The sequence below is a fragment of the Phyllobates terribilis genome, unplaced genomic scaffold (genome assembly GCF_046119375.1).
Source record: "Phyllobates terribilis strain yellow unplaced genomic scaffold, ASM4611937v1 Scaffold_3__8_contigs__length_932513732, whole genome shotgun sequence".
NCBI lineage: Eukaryota > Metazoa > Chordata > Amphibia > Anura > Dendrobatidae > Phyllobates > Phyllobates terribilis.
The window spans coordinates 760771919-760799112 of NW_027362763.1; the positions used below are offsets into that span (position 1 = coordinate 760771919).

The following is a 27194-nucleotide window of genomic DNA, read 5'->3' on the forward strand; positions in this document are numbered from 1 at the left end:
GCCCCATTATCAGTATTTGGTCAGTATTTTTTCTCAGGAGTGGGAGCCAAAACCAGGAGTGGACAATAAATGAAGAATTGCTACACTTGTTTCTATTATATCTTTTCTCTGATTGTTCCTCATCTGGTTTTGGCTCCCACTCCTGAGAAAAAATACTGACCGAATACTGACCAAACACAGATAGTGGGGCCGTGGCCTTACTCACATTTACAAAGTCATCCAGCACTATGGAAAGCCAAGTAGGAATGCGCAGACATCCTATAGCGGTTACCCTACTTAGACTTTATAGGTGTTGCACCATCCAAACAACCCATTTTCTAAATGCAGATAAAATATTACCAAATATATTGTTATTATTTAGCTCTTGTTCAAATGTAATATATCACCACATTGAGGAACAGCAATCCATGATTTCCATATTGCTCATTTAAAAGTTAAAAAAAAAAAAATAAATAAATATGTTTTTGTAATCTGAGAGCAACACGGTGTAGGAGCTGAAAACCTAATTCCAGTGATGCGTCACTTATTGGGCTGTGTGGTTTCAATAAAATCAGTGTTTTAATCAGCAGGAGATTATCACTACAGGACTAGGTGTCTTGTGCCTCCAAGTCAACTGCTCTGTGTAACCCAGCCCACTCCACTGATTGGCAGCTCTCTGTGTACTCTGTACATTGACAGAAAGCTGCTAATCAGTGATGTGGGCGTGGTTATACACAGCTCAGTATTCTGAGCTCTGCTAGATCTACAGCAGAGAAAACTGATTACATCAAAATGACAGTATACAAAGCAGCAAGTGGCAACTGAAATCAGGCTCTATGACCCCACATCATGATGCTCTCAGACTACACAACAAAAACCTGCTGACAAGATTCCCTTTAATGACAACACAATTTTATTTTTTAATTTCAGCATCATTGTACAAATAAATTACTGTACAATAATTTCTATAATTTTTTTTTTATGTCACAAATAAATAAATTAGGGGGTTCGATTTTTTTTGCTTTATACTTTTCACGGTTCGTGTAACCCACTAAATGAATTATTATGGTTTCGTGGATACCTAATGTGTAGGCTTTTTGTTTTGAATTGTTATATGCAAGTATTTTATGATATTTTTTTTAGACCGTGGGGACTTTTGTATTATTGTTTTTTTTTTGTTGTTTTTTTTTTTTCTTCAGATGTTATAAAGCTTGTGGCATGACCAGACAGGCTTTGGGTGCAGGTGGAAGACCGAGAGGAGGTTGAGGAGGCAGAAGCAGTGGAGGAACTTTGACATAAAGAGGATTGACGCACAACTCGTGGGGACGGCAAGACTTGGACAGCAGCCCCTTGTCCTGCTGTCACCATAGTTACCCAGTGCCCAGTCAGCGACATGTAACGCCCCTGTCCATGCCTACTCGTCCAAGTGTCTGTGGTGAAATGCACCCTGTCACACACAGAGTTTATCAAAGAAGCGGTGATGTTGTGTGCGACATGCTGGTGGAGCGCAGGCACACCTTTCTTTGAGAAGTAGTGCCGACTGGGCATCTGGTACTGGGGCACTGCGACGGACATAAGGTCTCGAAAATCCTCTGTGTCCACCAGGCGGAAAGGCAGCATTTCTGTAGCCAAGAGCTTGCAGATGGTGAAATTCAACCTCTTAGCTTTCTCATGGCTAGGAGGAAATGGTCTTTTACTTGTCCACATCTGAGGGACCGAGGGCTGGCTATTGTGCTTAGACGGGGTTGATAAGGGTGTCCCCGGCAAACTGCCGGTCTGTGAGGAAGATGCAGGCGGACATGTTAGGTTGCCTTGATCCAAAGGTGGTGCTATCGATGTCGGACAGCGCTCAACACCAGCTGGTGTTACCACCTCCAAAGAAAATGATGACCTGCCAATCACGCTGGCTGTTGCGGGTAAAGAGGTGGCAGGTCTGCGCCCCAAAACAGGTGTGACTGCTGTCCCCCCAGTCACAGAGGATGAAGAGGCCGCGGATGCACAAGATATGGCAGACGGTGATTGGCCCGGCCGGCTAGGCCGCATTGTAGCACACTGAGCTTCCCACTGCAACTTATGCTTCATGTCCATGTGCCGGTTCATGCATGAAGTACTCAAACTATGTATTTTTTGGCCTCTACTTAGCTTTTGCTGACAAATGTTACAGATAACACGAGTTGGGTCATCTTTATCGATCTGAAAAAATGCCCAGGCTATGCAAGGCTTAGCACCCATGCGACCTGAAGAGCCACCACGACTTGTGGTGAGAGGCAGAGTTGTGTTTGAGGATGCAGTTGTTGACGTGCTTCCAATACTACGTCTCTGTCCAGGAAGGCGCAACCTGACCTCGTCGTCACTAGCATCTTCCTCCACCTCCTCTGCTGACCTCATCTCTTGGCTGACTGTGGGTTGACAGTAAGTGGGATCTCCGACCTCATCATCATCACCCTGTGCGTTATCACACCCGTCGTCCTCAGAGCCAACCTGTTCCTGCCCTGACAAAAAACTAAAGTTGTCGCTCCAATCAGGTATTTGAGTCTTATCATCGTCTTCCTCATTGTCTCCACCAACAGGAGTTACAGTTTGGGAATGAGGGTCTACATTATGGTCAGAACCTTCTGCGTCTGGTCCTGGATCCGACTCATAAAGATTCTGGGCATCAGTGCAGATCATTTCCTCGTCTGGATTCACAGAAGCGCTGGAGTCGACCTCTGATTCCCAGGCTATAGTATGAGTAAACAGCTCTGCAGACTCAACCATCTGTTCTACCTCATACTCAGATGGGCAGCTGGAGATTTGGGAGCTGTGAGGAAGCAAGTGCGATTTGGGTGACACCTTTGAGGACTGGAGTATTTGTGATGTTGAAGTTGATGTGGAGGAGAGCCCACTTAAAGGAGCACTTGATATCCGTTGAAGCACCTGCTGTTTTTGTGCCTCATCTGGAATTTGTAGCGATTGGCGTGGCCGTAAGAAAGGGATCTTATCACATTGTCCGCTAAAAGAAGTAGACATTTTAGTTTGGCTGGAAGATGGTCTTTCTTCTGCACCTACCCCACGGACACAACCTTTTTTCCCCTTCCCAATACGCCTATTCCCCTTTCCACCAGCAGCAGGCCTTTTTCCACTCATTTTGGTGGTTAACTAATTCACAACTCTGGAGTTGTTTGCACAAAAAAACAATGGATGGTAACCGAGCAGAGCTGAGTGGCCAAACTGTGGTATTAGGCCAAAACTATTGGCTGGGCTAGATGCAGAAAAAAATTATTTTTAATTTGCAACCTGATGGAGGTCAGTATAGATGGACTAATAGACCAAGTCCCACACACTGCTAGAAGCCCAAATATTTTTTCAGAGCTAGATGCAGAAAAAAATTATTTTTAATTTGCAACCTGATGGAGGTCAGTATAGATGGACTAATAAAACAAGTCCCACACGCTGCTAGAAGCCCAAATATTTTTTCAGAGATAAATGAAGAAAAAAATTATTTTTAATTTGCAACCTGATGGAGGTCAGTATAGATGGACTAACAGACCAAGTCCCACACACTGCTAGAAGCCCAAATATTTTTTCAGAGCTAGATGCAGAAAAAAATTATTTTTAATTTGCAACCTGATGGAGGTCAGTATAGATGGACTAATAGACCAAGTCCCACACACTGCTAGAAGCCCAAATATTTTTTCAGAGCTAGATGCAGAAAAAAATTATTTTTAATTTGCAACCTGATGGAGGTCAGTATAGATGGACTAATAGAATGATGCTATGCCCAAAAGATTTTACTTCACTAGGTGCAGTAAAAAAATTGGTATTCTATACACAGGTGGTATATCTTGCAACACAGATAGGCTACTCCACTGACTAACACACTCTGCAATAGGCCAAAAAGGATTAGCTTTGCTAGATTCAGCCAAATGCTGTGAAAAAAACTTGCACAGCACTGGCACAGACCTGCCTGGCAAAAACTGATAGGAACTGATGTAACCTAGTCCTGAAAAGGACTCCAATTACAATTAGTCTTTACTCCCACAATCTATCTATTTAAGAGCACAGACCTGCCTGATAAAAGTCGTAGGAAATGCTGTAACCTAGTCCTTAAAAGGACTGCAATCACAACTATTCCCTACTCCCAAGCTATCTGTATATTTGTGCAAAAATTGGCTTGAAATTAACAAGGTATAGCGCACACAGCAACAGCGGTGCCGTCTAACACGCAGCTGCAGCAGTGAGAAAATGGTGGCGACGGGGAAAATGGCTTGGTCTTATAGGGCAAGGACATGTGACATACACTGCCAATCACACATGCCCTTGCTTGTGTGAAAAAAAGCACTTCGCTCCGTGTGTGCGCTGCTGATAGGCTGACAGATTGCACCTCCCCACTGCAAATGCGGGAAAGAGAAAAAAAAATGGAGATCTTCTTTGTTCCTGCAGAGATCCATCCCCTGCCCCTCCCCCCGCCCCGCTGTACACTCAAACTGCGTATTAACATTAATTTTCATCATTACTGAGAAAAAATCCAGTTATGATTTTGGTGCACGAACAGTTATCGAACATAACCTCGAACAGCCGAATTTTTCTCAAATTGTTCGTGTTCGCCGACCGGCTCGAACACCGCCCAAAACAGCTCGAATTTGAGATTGGCGAACAGTTCGAGTAGAACAACGCTCATCTCTACTAGCGATCACAACAAAAGAAGCCGTAATAAATTACTTTTGTATTCTCCTTAAGGTCTCAGACTGCATCCGACAGCCGGAGCCCCAACCGGTTCCTGCCAGATTGCAGGAGCACACGCTTTAATCTGGCACTTTAAAGGGACTCTATCAGCAGGTTTTTGCTATGTAATTTGAGAACAGTATGATGTAAGGGCAGAGAGCCCGATTCCAACAATGTGTCACTTAATAGCCTGTGTGTGTATCTTTTTCAATAATCCCCTGGTGATAAAACACTGATTTTAATCACTGCAGGACTAGGTGTCACATGCCTACTGGTCAACTTGTTCTGTGTAACCCACCTCCCCACTGATTTATATCAATATACAGTGTACACAGAAAGCTGCCCATCAGTGTTGTGGCGAGGTTACACAGCGCTCCACATTCCAAGCTCTGCTACATCTGTAGCAGAGAAAACAGTGATTTTATAAAAACAACAGCATGCAGATCAACAAGTGATACATCGCTGGAATCAGGGTCTCAGCCTCTACATCACGCTGCTCTCAGATTACATAGCAAAACATGGAGACAGATTCCCTTTAAAGTTTCAATGGTAAAAGAATAAAAATCAGGAACAATTCCCAGAGCTTGGTCATTATCAGGTTAAAGGAAATGTCCAGGTTAGAAAAAAGACATTTCTTTTTATGACAAAGGGCTGAAAGCAGAGCTGTATATTGCTACCTTTTGGCATTTAGCCATTTTTTTGCAGAACATTTATACAAAAGAAAAAATCCACCCGACCTCTATCATTTATTTACATTTATTATAAAACACATCTCCGGGATTCTGCTCAGACAATTCGGTGGTGTAAAGTGACAGGTGTTTAGGTGTCATCATTTTTAGATTTCGACACAATTTCATTTACTTTTCCGAGCTCTCCAAATGACATTGTGGCGGAGCCTCTCTTGGCTGGCTTTGCCTGAAAGTACAAAATGAGAGAGAGAGAGAGAGAAAAATGTTTCAGGTCTGTTAGTAATTTTCTTGCGGAGCACTCGGGCTATATTGAACAATCTCATTGTACGCTGTACAGGTAATGGAAGCGAGAATGTTTTGTGGACTGAAAAACACTGAATGCATTGAATATAAAACGCTATAAATGTTCCAGTTGTTAAATAATAGTGACAAATAGAAAGATGGAACCGGACTCATTTATAGGTTGATCTAGTAATGATAGACACGGACACTGGGGAAAATAGTTATCATTTTGCAAGAAATATTTTATGCACTTCATGAAAATGGCACAGTTTTTCTAAACTTTTGCAGCAGTTTGTCTTCCACTTCTGAAGACAATATCTGCATTTGTAGAGATGCAGTAGCCACCAACTTGTAGGCTGCAAAATGCTACTCATCGAAAATGAATGAAAAAGGCTAAGGAAACTTTGCATGGCTATGGAAAATATCATGCTGCAGACATATAACATTGTTGTTGCATTGGCAGACATGTTTGCAGGAAGTCAATTGTCGAGAATGGACATGTCTTAGGCATGCAATCATACGCCAGGCCCCTTGTATACAGATACAGATACAGTTAAAGGGGTTATCCAGGACTCTATTAACTTTTTACTGTGGGCTTAAGAACTAATAGGCAGGTACTTGCTAACCAACTGCCCAGAGCAGATCTCCTCTGCCGGCACCGAGCAGTCAGTGATCGCTCCTGCCGGTGATTCAGAGGCTTTTTCTGATGTCCCGTTAACAGATCAGTGGTTGCTCTTCCACTCTGCTCTGTTGACAGGGTGTAACTGCTGAGGTCATGCTGATTGACAGCCGGCTCACAGATGTAGAACTGCAGAAAAACAGCTGTCAAACGCCCCATTGACAAAGCAGAAGAACAAGAGCTGATTTTTGGCCATGGAACAACACAATCACTGACAGCAGAGGTCGGTGCCCACTCTGAGCCGGATACAATAAACAGATAGTTGCTGGCTAGTTAGTAACTACCTGCCTGTTAGTTAATAATTTAGTCCGGGATAATCCCTTTAAGGCCACGGCTCCATTACCAGTATTTGGTCAGTATTTTTTCTCAGGAGTGGAAGGAAAAAAAACAGGAGTGGGTGATAAATGCAGAATTGGTGCACTTGTTTCTATTATACCTTTTCTCTGATTGTTCGTCACCTAATTTTGGCTCCCACTCCTGAGGAAAAAATACTGACCAAATACTGATAGTGGGGCCGTGGCCTAATAGCGTTTTACAACCCTGGGGAAATTACGGCAATCACTGCAGCTTGATTAAATCCCAACAGTGTGTACCATACAGACGGATAGGCCAGTTTCGCATATCAGTTTTCCTGGTACATGCATTATCGGTTATTCTGTTATTTTCATGGATAAGTCACAGTCCCATTATAATGAATGGAGCTTTTTACACCAACTGTCTGCAACAAAGAAAAAACAAAAAGTAGACAAATCCTACTTTGATCAATGTTGCAGATCAAATTAGTCAATGCAAGTTATGGCCCCATAAAACGATAAAGAAATGATAGCACACCGATGTCATCCATGTGCCGTCTGTAGGAGAAGCCAATAATTTTTTTTCCTTTATAAGAGAAAAAACAGATTATGGCTCAGTGGTCATCACTTGTGCTTTGCAGCCCTGGGGGTCCTGCATTCAAAGGACAACATCTGCAGAGTTTGTATGTTGGCCAAGATTTTGCGCTGGTTTCATCACACATCCCACACTCTACATGTGGATTGTCATAGCTGTCGCCACCGGGGCCCACAAGGTCTGTGGAATATGATGGCGCCATATAAGTCAAATAACTAAATAAAAAATAAAAAAATTGAACGAATGAAAAATGGGTCCAGCAGACTAAGGAGAAAGAAAGAAAAAAAAAAAAAAAAAATAATAATAATAATAATAATAATAATAATCGCTTACTGCTTTACACGTATGAATAAAAAAAAAAAAAAAGGGAAGTTTGAAACTGGTTGGTGCATGACTGAAAATCGCATACTTGCGGTCATGTGACGACCACTCAAACCGGCAAGCAGAGGCGAATCCTGACCGTGTATATACTGCACAGGATTTGTAAAACTGCAGATTTAAGATAAATCTGGGAGAGTATGTATTAATCTTAACAGTTTACCTGTGATTCATGAGGCTTCCACCCAATCATATAGTAGATCTGAAATGTGGCAGGTACGGAGCCATCCTCCTCTCCATACATCTCTGCAAAATAAGGAAATAATTATTATTATAGTGCCATTTATTCCATGGCGCTTTACATGTGAAAAAGGGGTATACAGACAAAAACAATTACAATGATTGTTAACAAAACGGGACAGCGACTGGTACAGGAGGAGCGAGGACCCTGCCCGCGAGGGCTCACAATCTACAGGGGATGGGTGAGGATAAAGTAGGCGAGGGGAGAGCTAGTTGTGCAGCGGTATGGTGGAGCGATGGTTACTGCAGGTTGTAGGCTTGTTGGTTCCTTTTGAAGGTTTCCACAGTAGGCGAGAGTCTGATGTGTTGGGTTAGAGAATTCCAGAGTAGGGGGGATGCACGGGAGAAATCTTTTATGTCATTGTGGGAAGAGGAGAGAAGAGGGGAGTAGAGTAGGAGATCTTGTGAGGATCAGAGGTTGTGTGCAGGTATGTACCGGGAGACTAGGTCACAGATATATGGAGGAGACAGGTTGTGGATGGCTTTGTATGCCGTGGTTAAGGTTTTGAACTGCAGTCTCGGGCAATGAGGAGCCAGTGAAGGGATTGACAGAAAGGAAAGGCCGGGGAATAGCGGAGGGACAGGTGGATTAGTCGGGCAGCAGAGTTTAGGATAGATTGGATGGGTGCGAGAGTGTTGGAAGGGAGGCCACAGAGCAGGAAGTTACAGTAGTTGAGGCGGGAGATGATGAGGGCGTGTTTCTGCAGATTCATGGTTGAGGAATGTGCAGATCCAGGAAATATTTTTGAATTGGAGTGGGCGGGAAGTGGAAAGGGCTTGGATATGTGGTTTGAAGGAGAGATCAGAGTCCAGGGTTACCCCGAGGTAGCGAGCTTGCGGGACTGGGGAGAGTGAGCAGCCAATGACGTTGATAGATAGGTCAGATGGGGGGGGGTGATTGGTTAGGTGGAAAGATTATGAATTCTGTTTTATCCATGTTAAGTTTTAGAAATCTGGCAGAGCAGAAGGATGAGATAGCGGACAGACATTGTAGGATTCTGGTTGGTAGGGAGGAGATATCGGGTCCAGAGAGGTAGATCTGTGTTTGTCACCATAGAGGTGATACTGAAAGCTGTGAAACTCTATGAGCTGTCTCAGGCCAAAAAGGTGTAGATGGAGAAGAGCAGGGGTCCTTGAACTAAACCTTGGGGGACACCGACAGATAGGGGGCGAGATGAGGAGGTGGTGTGAGTGGGAGGCACTGAATGTCCTGTCTGTTAGGTATGAAGAGATCCAAGATAGGGCCAAGTCTGTGATGCCGAGAGAGGAGAGAGCCTGTACTAAGAGAGAATGGTCCACTGTGTCAAAGGCAGATGACAGGTCTAGGAGGAGAAGGACAGAGTAGTGTCGCTTGGATTTGGCAGTTAGTAAGTTGTTGGTGACTTTAGTCAGGGCAGTTTCAGTAGAATGGTGCAGTCGGAAGCCAGATTGGAGGCGGTCAAAGAGAGCAGGAGGAGAGGTGGGAGGATAGTTCAAAGTGGACATGTTGTTCCAGTAGTTTTGAGGCACAGGGGAGAAGTGAGATGGGGCGATAGCTTGTCAGAGGATGGGTCAAGAGAGGGCTTTTTGAGGATGGGTGTGATCGAGGCATGTTTGAAGCATGAGGGGAAGATATCAGTTGTTAGTGACAGGTTGAAGAGGTGGGTTAGGGTTGGGATGAAGATAGTGGTAAGGCTGGGGATGATGTGAACTTGACCTAATCAAGTCCCACAAGTGGTGAGGTGTGATTTGGAGAGTAAAGAGGAAAGTTGATCTTCTGTAATGGTGGAGAAGCTGGTTTTGGAGGAGGTGTGAGGAGGGGCTGGGGGTATTTTAGGCAAAAGCTTTGTCTGATGGTGTCAATCTTCTGCTTGAAGAATGAGGCAAAGTCTCAAAGTCTTCAGCTGAGAGGAGAGGGAGGAGGCGCTGGGGGCGAAGGAGAGAATTGAAAGTGTTAAATAGCTGTTTAGGGTTGTGAGACTGAGGATATGAGAGATGAGAAGCATGTTTGTTTTGCTGCAGTGAGTGTGGACTTGAAGGTAGTGAGGGCTTGAAGATAGTGAGGGACTGTTTGAATGCGATGAAGTGCTCATTGGAGTGGGACCTTTCCCATCTATGCTCAGCAACCCTGGAGGCCCGTCGCAGTTCTTTGGTTAGGCTGGTGTTACAGGGTTTGATTGTGCGAGCTTTGGTATGTGTGAGAGGGGCGACAGAATTGAGAGCTGCAGCTGTTGTGGTGTTATATAAAGCAGCAGCAACATCTGCATCATGTAAGGAACTGATGTCTGTAAAGAGGGAGGAGTTTAAGATTTCTGCGAGGGTAAGCAAGTTTGTGGAGTGGGGATTGTTGCCCTGGAGAGGAGAGGGTAGAGAATGTAAGTAGCTTGTGGTCAGAAAGAGGGAGGGGTGAGTTAGAGAGGTTAGATAGGGAACGGAGGCGGGTGAAGATTAGGTCCAGAGTGTGGCCATCTTTGTGAGTGCCTGCGGAAGACCATTGGGTAAGGCCGAAGGAGGAAGTGAGGGATAGAAGGTTAGAGGCAGCTGAGAGGGAAGTTTCAATGGGGATGTTGAAGTCACCCATGATGATAGTGGGGATGTCAGCGGAAAGGAAATTAAGTAGCCAGGTGGTGAAGTGATCTAAGGTGGTGGTGGCTGGTCCTGGGTGACGGTAAATGACAGCCAGTTGGAGGCTGGAGGGTGAGTAGATGCGCACACAGTGCACCTCAAAAGAGGAGAGAGTAACGGAGGGTGGCAGTGGGATTTGGGTGAAGGAGCAGTTATCTGGCAGGAGAAAACCTACTCTTCCACCATGCTTGCCAATGGGGCGGGGGGTGTGGAAAAGGTGACAGTGTACATTAGGAAAACGTTTATATAGTGGATCACAGGAAGATGAAACCTAGACCGATTGGTTTCCAGATAAACCAGCCATCAAGACTGTTAGTGAATGTATAAAATGATCTACACATAATCAGCAAATAATCAGACAAATTGACAGCCCCATAAATTATATTGAGTACGTGTATCTTTTTGAAAAACACAGATATAACACACAAGTGAAAAACTGACATGTGAATTAGGCCTAAAACTGCATCTAAGAGCAGATTAAAAAAATAGCGTACTTCACAGAGGCTACTCAAGGGAAATAGAATTTCTTACAAAACCATAGAAGAGGTTGTTCTTTTTAGTACTCGGAAACAGACAAACAAGATTCAAACCATTGAAGCAGTAATAAACAGCATAAAGTCAGAGTGCTCTGCTTCTTACAGCAACTGCGGAGAACCAAGAATAAAAGATTTTTAAACAAAAAGGATTGTACAAGGGCAGCAGGATACCTTGATATATGGCCGCAGCTGCGAGCATTGAATCTCTGTGCAGAAGGCATCTCCTGTTCCAAGCACAGTTGCTCTCGCCCATACCTAGAACATACACAGGAATACAAATGACTTTAACTTCCCCATCTGCTTTGTTTTTTATGTAGGCCAGAAAGTGAAAAATTATGTAAAAGATGGAAACGTAAAAAGCATTTCTACCATGAAGAACTAACAATCAGCACTAAGTGCAAAGAAATAGCAAAAACATTTAAAGAGGGTCTCCTGTATATTTTTAAACGTCACAGAGGTAAAGCCAGTATAAGCAAAAAGAAGGATTAGTTACCACTGGAACCTGCTCCCCCGCGAGCACAGCCGCTCTTGAATGTCTATGCCGGACTGGAAATGAGCATGTCGGGGCCCCTGATTAGCTAGGGCATTACAATAGGAGAAATCACCCCATGTTCACTGACAGACACTGATAAGAAAAGATCTGACAACTTCATGGTTTCCTTTCTTATAGCTGTCGACTGTGACTGCTTCACATGCTTGAAGACCATTGTAGTCATTTTATTCAAGGCAGATATTCACTCCAGACCATGATAGGTAATAGAAGAAGAAAGTCCGAATGCTCTAGCAATAGCCCCTTTCTGAATATCTGTACATTAATTTTGGACTGGGGGTGGACAGGGACCTAAGTGCTAAGGGGGCCATTTCTACCTCCAAAGCAGTAAGCAACTTCTATCACAAACACATAACTGGACTGCATAGGGCCCATATACTGTCCTTGGACAGAGGAACCTCTTCTGTCTGTGTCCACCCCTGATTTTCACAATGTATTTGTATGCAGGTCAGAACTTGTGTGTGGTTCCTTGGCCCGAACCATAGCTGGAGGTTTCCACCAGTCCGGACACAAACAAAAAATACATCAAATAGCCTTAAAAATAAGATAATTACACACAGTCAAGAGAAAAAAAACATATGGTGGGTAAACAGTAAAAAATATATATACTGCTAACAAAGTGTGACAACTGATAGGGTGTACATGAGAGTAAGTAGTAGTAACTGGGAGACCTGTCTACAAAAGAAAGATAGTAAGAGGCAAATTAGCCTACAGAAAAAAAAACATAAGCAGTCAATAAGCTTTGCGGTTACACTTCAAAATTGAGGCAAAGAATTTGTTAGTTGCAGAGTAAGGGCTCGCTCACACGAGCATACACATCAGACGAGTGCTATCCGATGTTTTATTGGATAGCACTCTGACTAATATTTTTCTATGTGGCAGTGCAGATCAGCATTTTTTTTTTCCACATGCTGATCTGGCTCACAGGACTTAATGAATTTAGTTACCCATCTATTAGCTGCTAAGTTACAATCATGCAAATCCAAAGGGCGGCTGGTACATAACCCAAGCTCTACTTCTTTCTGGAGTAATTCTAAGAATGGAACTTCTCCATACAACCTTTTCTCCTGAACTTGCTGATTCCCAGCTGTTTCCATCAACGAGCGGGATATTGTTCCCCCTTGATGATTGATATACGCAACCATTACCCAATTGTACGATGGGATGCTAATAGGTCGGACCTGAAGAAAAGGAAATTTTCTAATGCTTTTTTTTTTTACTGCTATTAGTTAACTCATGTTGGATGAACTTCTTCTCCAGTGTTCTGACCAAGCACCCTGGACTACATGATCTCTCAGATGTGCTTGCATCTGTAGTTATGAGGTCGCTGATCTGATACACCCATGGGATCCCTGCTGACAGATTTTTTATGCTTATCCACCATAAGAGAGAGTTTGTAGTTACCGAAGAAAGATTTAGGTTTCCTTTTAAACACCTAGCCATTTTTTTTTTTGGCCCAACAATACCTCCCATCGTAGTGGTTTGGTATGCAATTGGGCCCATGACACTGCAAGAACACATGAGGTTAAAGTCCCCAAAGACAATCGCCTTCCTGAGCATCATAGCAGGCCTGTTCACTGTGGCCGATACCAGGGACGTCACTTTGGTCTTCTCCTCGCAGAGGAAACAAATCTGACTTGCCAAGTCCAATATAAGACCTAGAAAAGGACTGCGTTTTTAATGGTTTTGATTTTCCTATATTCCTCAACCAACCTAGCTCCTCCGAGATGGTTCTGACTCTTGCTAGTTGGGAACTGCAATGTTCCACCAATCTTCTCACAATCAGGAAATTGTCCAGACAGGGAATAATCAGAGTGACCTGTTCCCAAAGATGCGCTATTTCTACAACCCCTGGCAAAAATTATGGAATCAGCGGGCTGTTTAATGTTGTTGAAAAAAATCAGATTACAGACATGGCACAAAACTAAAGTCATTTCAAATGGCAACTTTATGGCTTTAAGAAACACTAAAAGAAATCAAGAAAAAAAAAAATGTGGTAACAGTAAGGGTAATTTTTTTCAGTCCAAGCAGAGGGAAAAAATTATGGAATCACTCAATTCTGAGGAAAAAATTATGGAATCATGAAAAACAAACAAAAGTTTGGCACCAAACAAAAGTTCCAGCATCATCACCTTGCCCAATGCAGATTCGCGATTCATCACTGAATATGACTTTAATCCAGTCATCCACAGTCCACGATTGCTTTTCCTTAGCCCATTGTTACATTGTTTTTTTCTGTTTAGGTGTTAATGATGGCTTTTGTTTAGCTTTTCTGTATGTAAATCCCATTTCCTTTAGGCGGTTTCTTACAGTTCGTTCACAGACATTAACTCCAGCTTCCTCCCATTCGTTCCTCATTTGTTTTATTGTGCATTTCCTGTTTTGGAGACATATTGCTTTAAGTTTCCAGTCTTGACGCTTTGATGTCTTCCTTGGTCTACTAGTATGTTTGCCTTTAACAACCTTCCCATGTTGTTTGTATTTGGTCCAGATTTTAGACACAGCTGACTAAACAACCAACATCTTTTGCAACATTGCGTGATGATTTACCTTATTTTAAGAGTTTGATAATCCTTTCATTTGTTTCAATTGACATCTCTCGTGTTGGAGCCATGATTCATGTTAGTCCACTTGGTGCAACAGCTCCCCAAGGTGTGATCACTCTTTTTAGATGCAGACTAACGAGCAGATCTAATTTTATGCAGGTGTTAGTTTTGGAAATGAAAATTTACAGGGCAATTCCATAATTTTTTCTTCAGAATTGAGTGATTCCATAATTTTTTTCCCTCTGCTTGGTTTGAAAAAAAATTACCCTTACTGAGTACCACCTTTTTTTTCTTGATTTCTTTTAGTGTTTCTTAAAGCCCTAAAGTTGCCATTTGAAATGACTTTAGTTTTGTGCCATGTCTGTGATCTGCTTTTTTTCAACAACATTAAACAACTGAATGAACATCCTCCGAGCCCGGTGATTCCATAATTTTTGCCAGCGGCTGTATTATGATTTTGGTTTACACCCTTGGAGCAATGAATAGACTGAAGGGCAAGGCCTTGAACTGGAAATGCTTCAGTTTTCCGCCTATAAATAAAGCCACCCTCAGAAATTCTTAATGATCCCCATGTATCGGAACATGGTAGTACGCATATTTCAGGTCTCGTACAATCATGTAGCAATCAGGAAACAGAAGTTTTATATAAGTCATTATTGATTCCATCTTGAATAGGTCAATCTACTAAGAATCTGTTTAGATTCTTCAAATTGATGATGGTCCTGAAGGTACCGTCTTTTTTTTTTTTTTTTTTTTTTTTTTATAAATCAAGAAAAGGGGTGTGTGAAGATCTGAGGTTGTGGGTTGTAATAATCACCTAGGCAGGTTAACGATGCAATAATATTTTATTCCTTACATCCAAGGTTTTACAACAACTCCAGGTAAATGGCCAAAATACATTGCCTCTAGTCCACAAGATCCCCTCCCTGGGGCGGTAGTTCCACTGCCTTTGTACCAGACGATACTCACCGTCTCCCAACTTTTGGTTGGCCCACAGATTTCGTATCTCCAGTCAGTATAGTCTGTATTCACGTTCCACGCTCCTCCAGACGAGGAATGATAGAAGCACAGTATACAGTAGCAATAGTCCTTAAGAAAGTTCAAATTCAGACGACAGATCTCACAACTGTAGCCCGTTTATCCAGCCCAGTCGGCAACCAATCTCTAAACTCCATGAGCCATCCATACCTGGGATCCAGGACCTCAGCCTAGATCAATTCCCTTCGACATCATTCCACCAACTCCTTGACTAAACATGTGGCTTCTTTTCCTCCCTCCCTGAGATCAGCCCCCTGAGTGGGCAGAAATATTCACACCCACCCCCCATAAACATTTGCTTTTAGCTGAAAGAATGAAGAATATTCCAGCAGCTCTTCATCTGGGTCTGCATGCGAGAGCACCTGTGGTGACGGCTCTGTGTCTACTGTCCCCATCCACACAAATGGGCTGGTGGCTGGGAAACAATGGAATGATTGCTTTCATTGATTACCAATCTTGAGTCTGGCCTTATGTATGCTTACTGTCACTGAATGGAAGCATTAATTCCTGAGGCTGAACTGATGAGCAAACAATCACTAATAAATCACAGCAAGCAAATCTCTAATAAAGCATAACAAGCAAATCACTAGTAAAATACAATAATAAGATCGACAGAACCGGTGCTCCGTGCTGAAAAAAGTCTACATCCCTTAGAGCCGTGGACTCCACTCTACGTGCATTACTAATCTTTAGTAAGTGGCCAGCTCCTCACAGGGGGGATAAAATCCCCTGCCTTCTACCGGAACTTCCAAAAGAACTTGCTTCTGGAATAGACTGTTCCTCGCATGACTTTCTGGCAGATGTTATCATGAAGGTTTGCTGAGGGACAGAGTGGAATTCTAGCTTCAGGCCTGCTTCCATTAACCCTAGCATCAAGTTACTGGATAATATTTTTCTCCAGGCCGGGAGAAAGAGGGAAAGCTTTCCCCCTACCTAATGGCAATGGCGTCATAGGGAAGAAAATCCATGAGACCTGGATTTTTCCTCATTTTATCTTCCCATCTTCCTTGATCTCTGGGAGATCTTCCTCTACCGTATCTTTTTTTTCCCGAAAGGACCTCTTTTTGTATTCTGGGATAGAAAAATTGGGAAACCCTTTTCTCTTATCTCCAGCCTTCTCCAGGATGTCATCTAGCTGAACTGGCCAAAGAGTAATTGCCCATCACAGGGAACAGAACATAACTTAGTTTTGGACTGAATATCCCCCAGCCAGCACTTCAGCTGTAACGCCCTCCGATCAGCGTTAAAGAGACCTGCTGATCTGGCCGTCAGTCTTACAGAGTCTGCTGAGACATCGCCAAGAAAGGCTGCTGCACCCTGCATTAAGGTAAGTTGGTAAAAACCTTTTCCCTTGGGACATTATCTCTTAACGAATTTTCCAGATGCTTTAACCAGATCATCAAAGACCTGCCTGTACAAGTCTCTGCTACAGCTGGTTTCAAGGCACTAGCCAAGGCCTCCCAGGTATGTCAAGTGCCCATCTGCCTTCCTATCTAAACGGGTCCTTCAGGATATTCATGTATTTGAACGATAAGGAAGACCTTTTAGAAGATTTGGCTACCGCGACATCTATTTTTGGGGTTGTCACATAACGCCGTTTCTCCTTCCTCAAAGGGGTACTTCCTTTTAGAAGAGGACGGTAAAGCGCCTCTCCTCTCTGGCCTTTTCCATTCCTTTTTGATGAGTCTTTGAATTTTCTCATTAGTGGAAATGAGCGCCTCTTTCTCTGCTCCAAACTTGACGACCTCTATTGGTTTAGGGGTGGTGGTCCTTATCGCCTTAACAACCTATCTGTATCCTCAATGGGGAAGCATGGTCTACCCCATCGTGCCGCTATTGGAGGAGGAGTCAGATTCACATTGTCTTCTGATTCGGATGAATCCCTTAAATCAGAAGGCGAATTTCCTAGAGCCCTTCTTCCCTTTTTTGGCACTCTCCTTAATAAGGGATTTAAGGGAATCTTCAACCTCTGTCTGGACTTCAAATTCATAGCGAAATTGGGGGTTTCTTCACAAATGGTCTTTTGAATGCATGCTGAACAGAGCTTTTTCTGCCAGTCAAGCGGTAGCGGGGTTCTACAAAGCGCACATTCCCTATTTTTGCGTTTTGCGCTAAACTTTCTTAGGCCTTTCCTAGTAACAAATAACAAGCAAAGGGGTAGCATTAACAAGGTCAACATTCACAAAGATCACTCACCACCTGCTGTTACTTAAGGGTACCGGATTCGGAGGCTGGACCAGGTCACAAGACTGTTCCCCTCTGGAGGCTGTGGATTCAAGACCAACTCTTCTGGCTATCCCTATTGTTACTTCTTCCACTAGAGCGACTGCCACCACTGCGCCCACACTGATGCTGATGATGCTGCTGTTCCTCTATCATACACCGGAAGGCGAGCCGGAGCAAACGCGCTCTTACTGCCGTCAGACTGCATTTTGAATGAGGGACCAGCTACAAACCCCACCCCCCCACCGTGATGCATCATCCGGATCCCCCAGAAGTGAACTTGACCACTTCCCGTTCACGTGTCCCCAGTACGTTCATCATCAGGGCACACCACTCATGGGGAAAAGGGGTCTCCGCCGATCACATCCGCATGAGCCCCCACTGGACTACCGGCGGTGCCTCCAGAATCAGACTTCTCCAAAATCACGGACAGCCAACATGTTTTACGGACACATTAGAAGACCATAATAAATCATTACAATTATAAGTGAGATAGATATATATGATATATATATATATATCATATATATATATATATGATATATATATATATATCATATATATATATATATATGATATATATATATATATGATATATATATATATAATATATATATATATAATATATATATATATATATATGTGATCTATATATATATATATATATATATATATATATATATATATATATACAGACCATACATTCTATGTGAAGACATCAGCTGCATTTACTGTGAACTGTAACATTATAATTACAGCCATAAATATCTGTACAAGTCTCTCCAGCTTAAAAATAATAAAAAAAATCACGGATGTATCAACATTTTTTTTTTTTTTTTTGACAAGGCAAAAAAGTGCCCTATTTTGACAAATAATTCAGGAATTTCTGTATGGTTGGCAACCCCGATTGATAAAAGAGGAATATCGATTGGGATAATAAAAAAATAAAAAAATCACTTTTTTCTTTTTCTTCATTTGAAAGAGCTCAGACAGGTTATAAAAAGAAACAAAGTATTGCCTCGCTGGACAATCCCAAACATACTGGCTCAGAACATTACTTCTGCTTGTTATGACTGACCTTACAAGGTGTTGGCGATGGTACAAAATTGTGCAAAAACTACATATATACAATACAACGGTAAACCACAGCAACTTTGTACTGTCACTACACTCAATGTGCAATTTAAGCAAGTTTATCATTTTTCTGCCATATAATTTCTTAACTACTACATTAACCTTAAAATAAACCTTTAAATCCTATAAAATAAAACAAAATGCGTACTTACCTTGTAAATCTTTCATCAGCTCAAACATCCCAGGGTAGTGAACCTGGATTTCATCTGTATCCTGCGCAGAGAGAAATATGACCACGTGCACACAAGACAATAAAACTGTGAATGAATTAATACAGCTTCTTATCATTTTCATTATAACAGCTCATATATCACAGGGTGCGCCGTTTTCATGAGGTTTGGATTTGGTGCTGGGGTTAAAGAGATAACTAGTGGCAGAGGGTAATATAACTTAATAGGTATGTCATCAATAACTACAGTATAATGAATGGCAAAGATCAGACGGAATCTAGCAGCCATAAAACACATGCCTGGCCAGAGATCCTCGATAAACCATTCCATTCACAGCAATGAAAGAGAGGAGGGGGGGCTTGGGGTGGAAATCAGTCACTTTGTCTTCATGCCTACTGATCAAAAAAAAGTTCTTAAGGCCCCGTCACACATAACGAGATCGCTAGCGAGATCGCTAATGAGTCACGATTTTGGTGACGCAATAGCGATCTCGCTAGCGATCTCGTTATGTCTGACAGGTAGCAACGATCAGGCCCCTGCTGTGAGATCGCTGATCGTTACAAAGCTTCCTGGACCATTCCTGGGTCGTTGCGCTCCCGCTGGGCAGTGTGCATCGCTGTATTTGACACCTTATCAACGACCTCGTTAGCGATTCAGAACTGAGACATGTAGGCGTGCATAAATTGGACTTTTCTGCGCTCCTCGTCCCCGATTGGTGGTCACTACTGCGTCCTTGTTTTTTCAGATCCCACCAGCGTTCTCCGGCTGTGACTCCACTTTGAAGAAATCAGGCATCTTTAGCGAGGTAGGTATTGTTTGGGGTCTCAAATGAGTTTTCATTTTTAATGAAGACGCAGTAGAGATCCCATCTGACCGGAGACGCAGTGTTAAACCAAGGCCACCCAATCTGAATGCAGTAGCGTCCACCAACTGGAGATGAGGGGGGCGCGGAAAAGCAATTTTATGCACGCCTTTCTGATACAGTACAGTCCCTATCAAGGTGTGGATCGTTGAAATACCTGCTGTGTGAAAGTGTCCCAACGACCACCGAGATCGTTGGTTAGATCGCTGGGGCGGCCGAGATCGTTGGAAAGTTCTGCATGTTTGACATCTCCCCAGCGATCCCAAAACCGTGACGCAATAACGATCTCGCTAGCGATCTCCTTATGTGTGACAGGGCCTTTACAGCACAGAAGTGTTTGCTTTGGCCATGCATTTTCCCCATAATGGCTACTGATGGGTAGAAGTAGTATTACATACTGGCAATTGACAATAGGAGTTTTGTTTTTTTCACTTTTTTTTTTTTTTTTTTTTTTTTTAACAAAGCAGGGACCCAAATGGGGTACTCCTTTCTATGATGTCCATATTAACAGGACATATTGACAGGGCTGTCTTCATGAGACTTCACCCTTCTGCAGTCCATTTTCATTCGCAGATGCATTCACAATTCACCATGTGTTTCAGCTGAAGCCTAAATGTAAGAAGATGAACAATGAAGAAATGCTTTTAAGGAAATATAACCCTTCTACAAAAAATCTCAGGTGCAATTCTTCCAGGATCAAGTGCAACAATTAAAATTGCAATAGACAAATTGACCTACGTGTATGTCAGGGATGTCAAACTCACAGAGGCCCGAAATGTAAAACTTGAGACAAAGTAGAGGGCCAACCAGTATATAGTATAATGGGCACCACACAGTCCTCCATACAATACTATGGGCACCACACAGTCCTCCATACAATACTATGGGCACCACACCGTCCTCCATACAGTATTATGGCTCCACATAGGGGTGGTGGTTCTGGTGTCGCAGGCCAAATAAAACCCACGGCCAGAGTTTAACATGTATGGTCTATGTTGACTCAAGAAGCGGCCATACAGCACTTTTGAGATGGCACAGATTCCATTCCGAATTGCATGCCTTAATTCCAACTAATCTTTTGCACTGCCAGAATGCAACTACTTTACAAGCCTTTTGGGATTATCTTGTCCTTTTGGAGAATCACTTCCACCTTCAGTGATCACTCCGTCCTGTTTCTCTGTCTTTTGCCTGCACTTGCCGCACTGGCGACACACCCCAGCCAGTGAGTCAGGGTCCTAGCAGACATTTCCAATTTTTTTTTCCTTTTTCTTTTCAGTGGGTCAACACAGGATCAGGAAGAGACTAGCGGGGACCAGTTAAGTATCAGAATGGGAGCTGCTAGGACTAAGTGAACGAGAGTATCACTTCTTTAACTTTTTTTTAAATCCCTTTTAAAAAAAAAAAAAAAAAAAAAATCCCTGGAAACTTTCTTTATTGCAGCAAGAACTTATATTTGCTTTCGCTGGTGGGACGGCTTGTATACTTTTTTTGATCAAAAATAGTTCACTAAGTACCCTATATTTCATATGCAACTTTGCTTTACATTTATATATAATGATGGTAGGGTATGTGATATATTTTTTGTCTTTTGTAGGTTTTGCATCTTTTTGCTAGTGTGAACATGCTCTTATTTCTTGCATGTGTACCATCTTAGACCTCAGTTCACATTGCTAGATTTTTTGCTTTCTGGGTGTGTCTGAAAGCACCTTCTTAGACTTTGGCTACAACAAAGTTGAGAATGTGACACATTACAATTACATTTTAAAATCAATTATCAATGAAATTTTCCTCTGAAACAGGCATTAGTGGATAGAGATTGTAGCGCCGGCGTCCCTGCCCTCTGCTAGGCAGGGACGCTGTTCCCCTCACCCCTCTGCTCCGAGCCCGACGTCCTCCTCCCGCTCTGCTGGCAGCGCGCGCTCCTTCCCGGCCACTGTGCTTAGGGCGCGCGCTCCCTCCCTCTTAAAGGGGCCGCGCGCGCCGTCCTAAGGAGTCCCCGGCCAATGGCCGGAGGACTTCACCATATATAAGGCACCTCCTCCAAAATGGAGGTGCCCGAGCAATGTTGTTGCACTGTTCACTACTCTGCTTCAGCCCTCAGGTCCCGTTGCCAGTTACCTGCCAGATTCCTGCCAGTTTGCTGTCTGATTCCTGCCTGATATTCTGCTTACCTGCCTGCTAGCCTGAGGTCCGACGGTCTGCCTACCGACTCCTGTCAGTCTGTCTAAGGACCAGCTTGCCCGCTCACCTGGGAGCGCTCCTCTGCTACCTGCCTGCTAGCCTGAGGTCCGACGGTCTGCCTACCGACTCCTGTCAGTCTGTCTATGGACCAGCTTGCCCGCTCACCTGGGAGCGCACATCTGCTACCTGCCTGCTAGCCTACCTGGAGGCTCCGCCGTCACGTGCTGTGACCACCTGCCATTCCAGAGACTCCTGCCCGCTCACCTGGGAGCGCACACCTGTTACCTGCCTGCTAGTCTACCTGGAGGCTCTGCCGTCACGTGCTGTGACCACCTGCCATTCCAGAGACTCTCGCTTGCTCACCTGGGAGCACACATCTACCATCTGCCTGCTAGCCTACCTGGAGGCTCTGCCATCACAGGTCGTACCTACCCTTTACCCAGAGACTGCCCCGGTCACTTGCCGTGACCTCCTGCCCGTTCATCCAGAGACTGCCCCGGTCACTTGCCGTGACCTCCAGCCCGTTCACTCAGAGACTGTCCCGGTCACCTGCTGTGACTGCCTGCCCGTCTTCCCTGGTCGCCACCCGCTCCCTTACAAGGACCGCCCCCTTGTATAGTAGCTCAGAGGTTCCGCCTCCCAGACCCGTTACAGTTTGCTCGGGCCATGGAACCCGGTGGCACCCAAGCTCCCTCACTCTCGGACCTGTGTCATGAACTGTCCCGTCAGAGGTCCCAACAGGAGTCCATCCTGGGTCACCTGCGGAATGTCAATACTCGCCTGGACACTCTGACTGCTCCACCAGCAACCACCGCCAGAGCCATGACTCGCAATCCGGCAGCTCCGCTGCCCACCAATACTATGGTATCCTACCCCGGACCCCGGCTTTCTGCACCTCCTCGCTTCGGAGGCGACTCCGCTCAGGCTCGGGGCTTTATAAATCAGTGCACCCTGCACTTTGAACTCCTGTCCCACCAGTTTAACTGCGACCGGGCCAAAATTGCCTTCATCATGTCCCATCTCACCGGGGAGGCCCTGGCCTGGCTAAATCCTCTATGGGAGAGAGGAGACCCCCTGGTGTCCGACTTGCCTGCCTTTCTCACGGCTTTCCGGAAAGTCTTCGACGAACCTGGACGGAAGACCTCATCCGCATCATCTCTGCTACGCCTCCGTCAGGGAAGTCTCACCGTGGGCCAATATGCCATACGGTTCCGTACCCTTGCCTCGGAGCTGGCCTGGGATAACGACGCTCTGGTATCTGTCTTCTGGGAGGGTCTGTCCGGCCGTATTAAAGATGAACTTGCCGGTCGAGACATTCCTACCACTCTCGATGACCTAATAACTCTTGCCACCCGGATTGACCTACGGTTCCAGGAGCGTGCCAAAGAAGTCACCCGTGAGAGGAGGTTTCCACGTCTAGCTCCTACTTTTCAGAAATCCGTCACTCCCTCCGTTTCTCCCCAGGTACACTCTCCTGAGGCTATGCAGGTCGACCAGACCAAGATGGTCAAAACCCGTCAGGACTTACGCCGTACCGAGGGGAGCTGCTTCTACTGTGGCAGTAAGGAGCACCGGATCCGTACCTGCCCGGAGAGGTCGGGAAACGCCTGTGTCTAGGTTCGCTCAGAGAGGTCGACCTAGACAAGAATAAATCCTCTCCATCCCTGCTGCTGTCAGTCTCAATTATCTGCGGGGAGAATCGTTATTTCGAACTAGCCCAACTTGACTCTGGAGCGGCCGGGAATCTTATTTCACAGGCCCTGGTAGAAAAATACCGCATTCCCACCAAACCTCTGGCTATACCATTATCTGTCGCTGCTGTGGATGGGGGCCTCTTACCACGTCCCATCCAACTCATCACCGAATCCGTAACTCTGCAGGTGGGAATGCTGCATTCTGAGAGCATCTCTTTTCATGTTCTGCCTGGACTCTCTCACGCCCTCTTACTAGGTCTACCTTGGCTCCAGAGACATGCACCCGTGCTTGACTGGCAGACCGGAGAAGTCCTTCGCTGGGGACAGGACTGTCATAAGACTTGTTTGGTTCCTGTTCATCCCGCCCGTCCTTCTCCTACCCCCAACTAATCTACCTGGACTTCCGATTCCCTATTGGTCATTTGCTGATGTCTTTAATAAAAAGGAGGCAGAGACATTACCCCCTCATAGACCATACGACTGTCCTATCGACCTGTTACCTGGTACTACGCCTCCCCGTGGGCGTATTTACCCATTGTCCGCTGCTGAGACCCAGTCGATGTCCGAATATATTGAGGAGAATTTGGCCAGGGGATTCATCCGGAAATCTACCTCCCCGGCGGGAGCAGGCTTCTTTTTCGTAAAAAATAAGGACGGCTCTCTCCGTCCCTGAATAGACTATAGAGGCCTTAACCAGATCACGGTGAAGAATAAGTACCCCCTTCCGCTCATTCCAGAATTATTTGATCGTCTGAGGGGGGCTAGAATCTTCACCAAACTGGACCTCCGTGGGGCGTACAACCTGGTCCGTATCCGTCAAGGGGATGAATGGAAGACTGCATTCAACACCCGGGACGGCCACTATGAATATCTGGTAATGCCCTTTGGTCTCTGTAACGCTCCTGCCGTCTTTCAAGAGTTGGTCAATGACATCTTCCGGGACCTTCTCTACTCCTGCGTAGTGGTGTACCTGGACGACATCTTGGTCTTCTCTCCGGATCTCCAGACTCACCGGAGAGACGTTCGTCAGGTCCTGCTCAGGCTCAGGCAGAATCACCTCTTCGCTAAATATGAGATGTGCCTGTTTGAGCAGACCTCGCTTCCGTTTTTGGGCTACATTATTTCTCAGACCGGCCTTCGAATGGATCCAGAGAAACTGTCTGCCATCAAGAAATGGCCCCGACCGGAGGGGTTGAAGGCCATTCAGCGGTTCCTGGGCTTCGCCAACTACTACCGCCTCTTCATACCGCACTTTTCTTCCCGGACTGCCCCAATTTCCGCGCTCACCCGTAAGGGCACTAATCCCAGCGAGTGGCCGCCCGAAGCAGAGGAGGCCTTTCTTTCCTTAAAACAGGCCTTCTCTTCCGCTCCGGTGCTGCATCGCCCAGATGGCAACAAGCAGTTCTTCCTGGAAGTTGACGCCTCCTCCTCTGGAGCCGGAGCGGTACTTACCCAAAAATCATCTTCCGGGAGAATGGTAACTTGTGGCTTCTTCTCCAAACTCTTCTCCTCTTCTGAGCGCAACTATTCCATAGGAGATCGAGAGTTATTGGCCATCAAGCTGGCATTGGAGGAGTGGCGTTACCTGCTCGAAGGGGCTCTTCACCCGGTAATAATTTACACTGACCACAAGAACTTGGCTTACCTCCAGCATGCCCAGAGACTTAACCCGCGCCAAGCTCGGTGGTCCTTGTTTTTTGCTCGTTTTGATTTTATTCTTCATTTTCGCCCGGCTGACAAAAACATCAAGGCGGACGCCTTGTCCCGATCCTTTCTGGTGTCTGATCTCGAGGAGGAACCGAAACACATCATCGATCCCGCCAGAGTAATGCAGGTGGCTCCCGTGAGTCTAAATAGTCTCCCTCCCGGTAAGACGTTCGTATCAGTACCTGATCGGGAGAAGATCCTACACTGGGGTCACTCGTCTAAACTAGCTGGCCACGCCGGTCAGAAAAAGACCCTCCAGCTTATTACCCGGCACTACTGGTGGCCTACCCTGCACAAGGACGTAATAGACTTTGCTTCTGCCTGTGTGTCCTGCGCCCGCAACAAGGTTCCGAGACATTTGCCAGCCGGTCGCCTCCTTCCGCTCCCAGTACCTGCTGCCCCCTGGCAGCATATAGCAATGGACTTTATAACTGATCTCCCCGTCTCTGCCGGTTGTACGGTCATTTGGGTGGTCGCTGACCGCTTTTCCAAGATGGCTCATTTCGTTCCCCTGCCAGGCCTCCCATCTGCACCCGAGCTGGCTAAAGACTTTATCCGCCACATCTTCCGTCTCCATGGTCTGCCTCTCCACATCGTGTCGGATCGTGGGGTACAGTTCACCTCACGCTTCTGGAGAGCCACTTGTAAACTGCTAGACGTCACCCTGGACTTCTCCTCCGCTTACCACCCACAGTCTAATGGTCAAGTGGAGCGGATCAATCAGAACCTGACCAGTTACCTCCGGCACTTCGTTAATGCCCACCATTCAGACTGGGTGGATCTCCTGCCATGGGCCGAATTTTCTTACAACAATCACGAGAGCGAATCTTCCTCCAAGTCCCCGTTTTTTGTTGTCTTCGGTCAGCATCCTCGGATCCCATTTCCCGTCTCCACCTCGGTGGACAATCCGGCTGCGGAATCTCTTGTTAACAAATTTTCCTCCATATGGGAGAGTACCCGATCCGCACTCCTTCTGTCATCCGAGCGTATGAAAAGACATGCTGACAAAAAACGTCTGGATCCTCCTCAATTCCGTCCAGGGGATAAGGTCTGGCTCTCGTCCAAGTATGTCCGGCTCAAGATTCCTTCCTATAAGTTAGGGCCTCGGTTCATCGGTCCTCTGGAGGTCATCAGTCAGATCAACCCGGTGGCCTATAAATTGAAACTCCCGGCCAACTTGCGGATCCCTAACTCCTTCCATGTATCTCTCCTCAAACCTGTGGTACTTAACTCTTTTTCCAAGTCTACAGGTACGCCTCCTGCTCCGGTTTCCGCTGAAAACGAATTTGAGGTAGAGAACATTCTGGCCACCAAAAGGGTAAGAGGGAAGACCTTTTTCTAGTAGACTGGAAGGGGTTTGGTCCTGAAGAGAGAACGTGGGAGCCCCGGGAGAACATCCATGCCCCTCTCATCCTAGCTAAATTTCTCTCTGGCCTAAAAAAGGGGGGCCTAAAGGGGGGGGGGTACTGTAGCGCCGGCGTCCCTGCCCTCTGCTAGGCAGGGACGCTGTTCCCCTCACCCCTCTGCTCCGAGCCCGGCGTCCTCCTCCCGCTCTGCTGGCAGCGCGCGCCCCTTCCCGGCCACTGTGCTTAGGGCGCGCGCGCGCGCTCCCTCCCTCTTAAAGGGGCCGCGCGCGGCGTCCTAAGGAGTCCCCGGCCAATGGCCGGAGGACTTCACCATATATAAGGCACCTCCTCCAAAATGGAGGTGCCCGAGCAATGTTGTTGCACTGTTCACTACTCTGCTTCAGCCCTCAGGTCCCGTTGCCAGTTACCTGCCAGATTCCTGCCTGATATTCTGCTTACCTGCCTGCTAGCCTGAGGTCCGACGGTCTGCCTACCGACTCCTGTCAGTCTGTCTAAGGACCAGCTTGCCCGCTCACCTGGGAGCGCTCCTCTGCTACCTGCCTGCTAGCCTGAGGTCCGACGGTCTGCCTACCGACTCCTGTCAGTCTGTCTATGGACCAGCTTGCCTGCTCACCTGGGAGCGCACATCTGCTACCTGCCTGCTAGCCTACCTGGAGGCTCCGCCGTCACGTGCTGTGACCACCTGCCATTCCAGAGACTCCTGCCCGCTCACCTGGGAGCGCACACCTGTTACCTGCCTGCTA

At 45.6% G+C, this 27194-nt stretch overlaps 1 protein-coding gene across 1 annotated transcript in view; it reads right to left on the bottom strand.

Moving 5' to 3' along the window:
* Window positions 1–5428: 5428 nt before the first annotated feature.
* The window catches only part of NDUFAF5 (NADH:ubiquinone oxidoreductase complex assembly factor 5), a 44370-nt gene continuing 22604 nt past the window's right edge, over window positions 5429–27194 (bottom strand). Inside the window, exons 8-11 of the mRNA XM_073672209.1 lie at window positions 18623–18683; window positions 11151–11234; window positions 7763–7845; window positions 5429–5598 (exon numbers count right to left, since the gene is read on the bottom strand). Coding sequence (XP_073528310.1) covers window positions 5503–5598; window positions 7763–7845; window positions 11151–11234; window positions 18623–18683 — 324 coding nt within the window. The 3' untranslated portion in view covers window positions 5429–5502. The remainder of the gene's footprint in view (window positions 5599–7762; window positions 7846–11150; window positions 11235–18622; window positions 18684–27194) is intronic.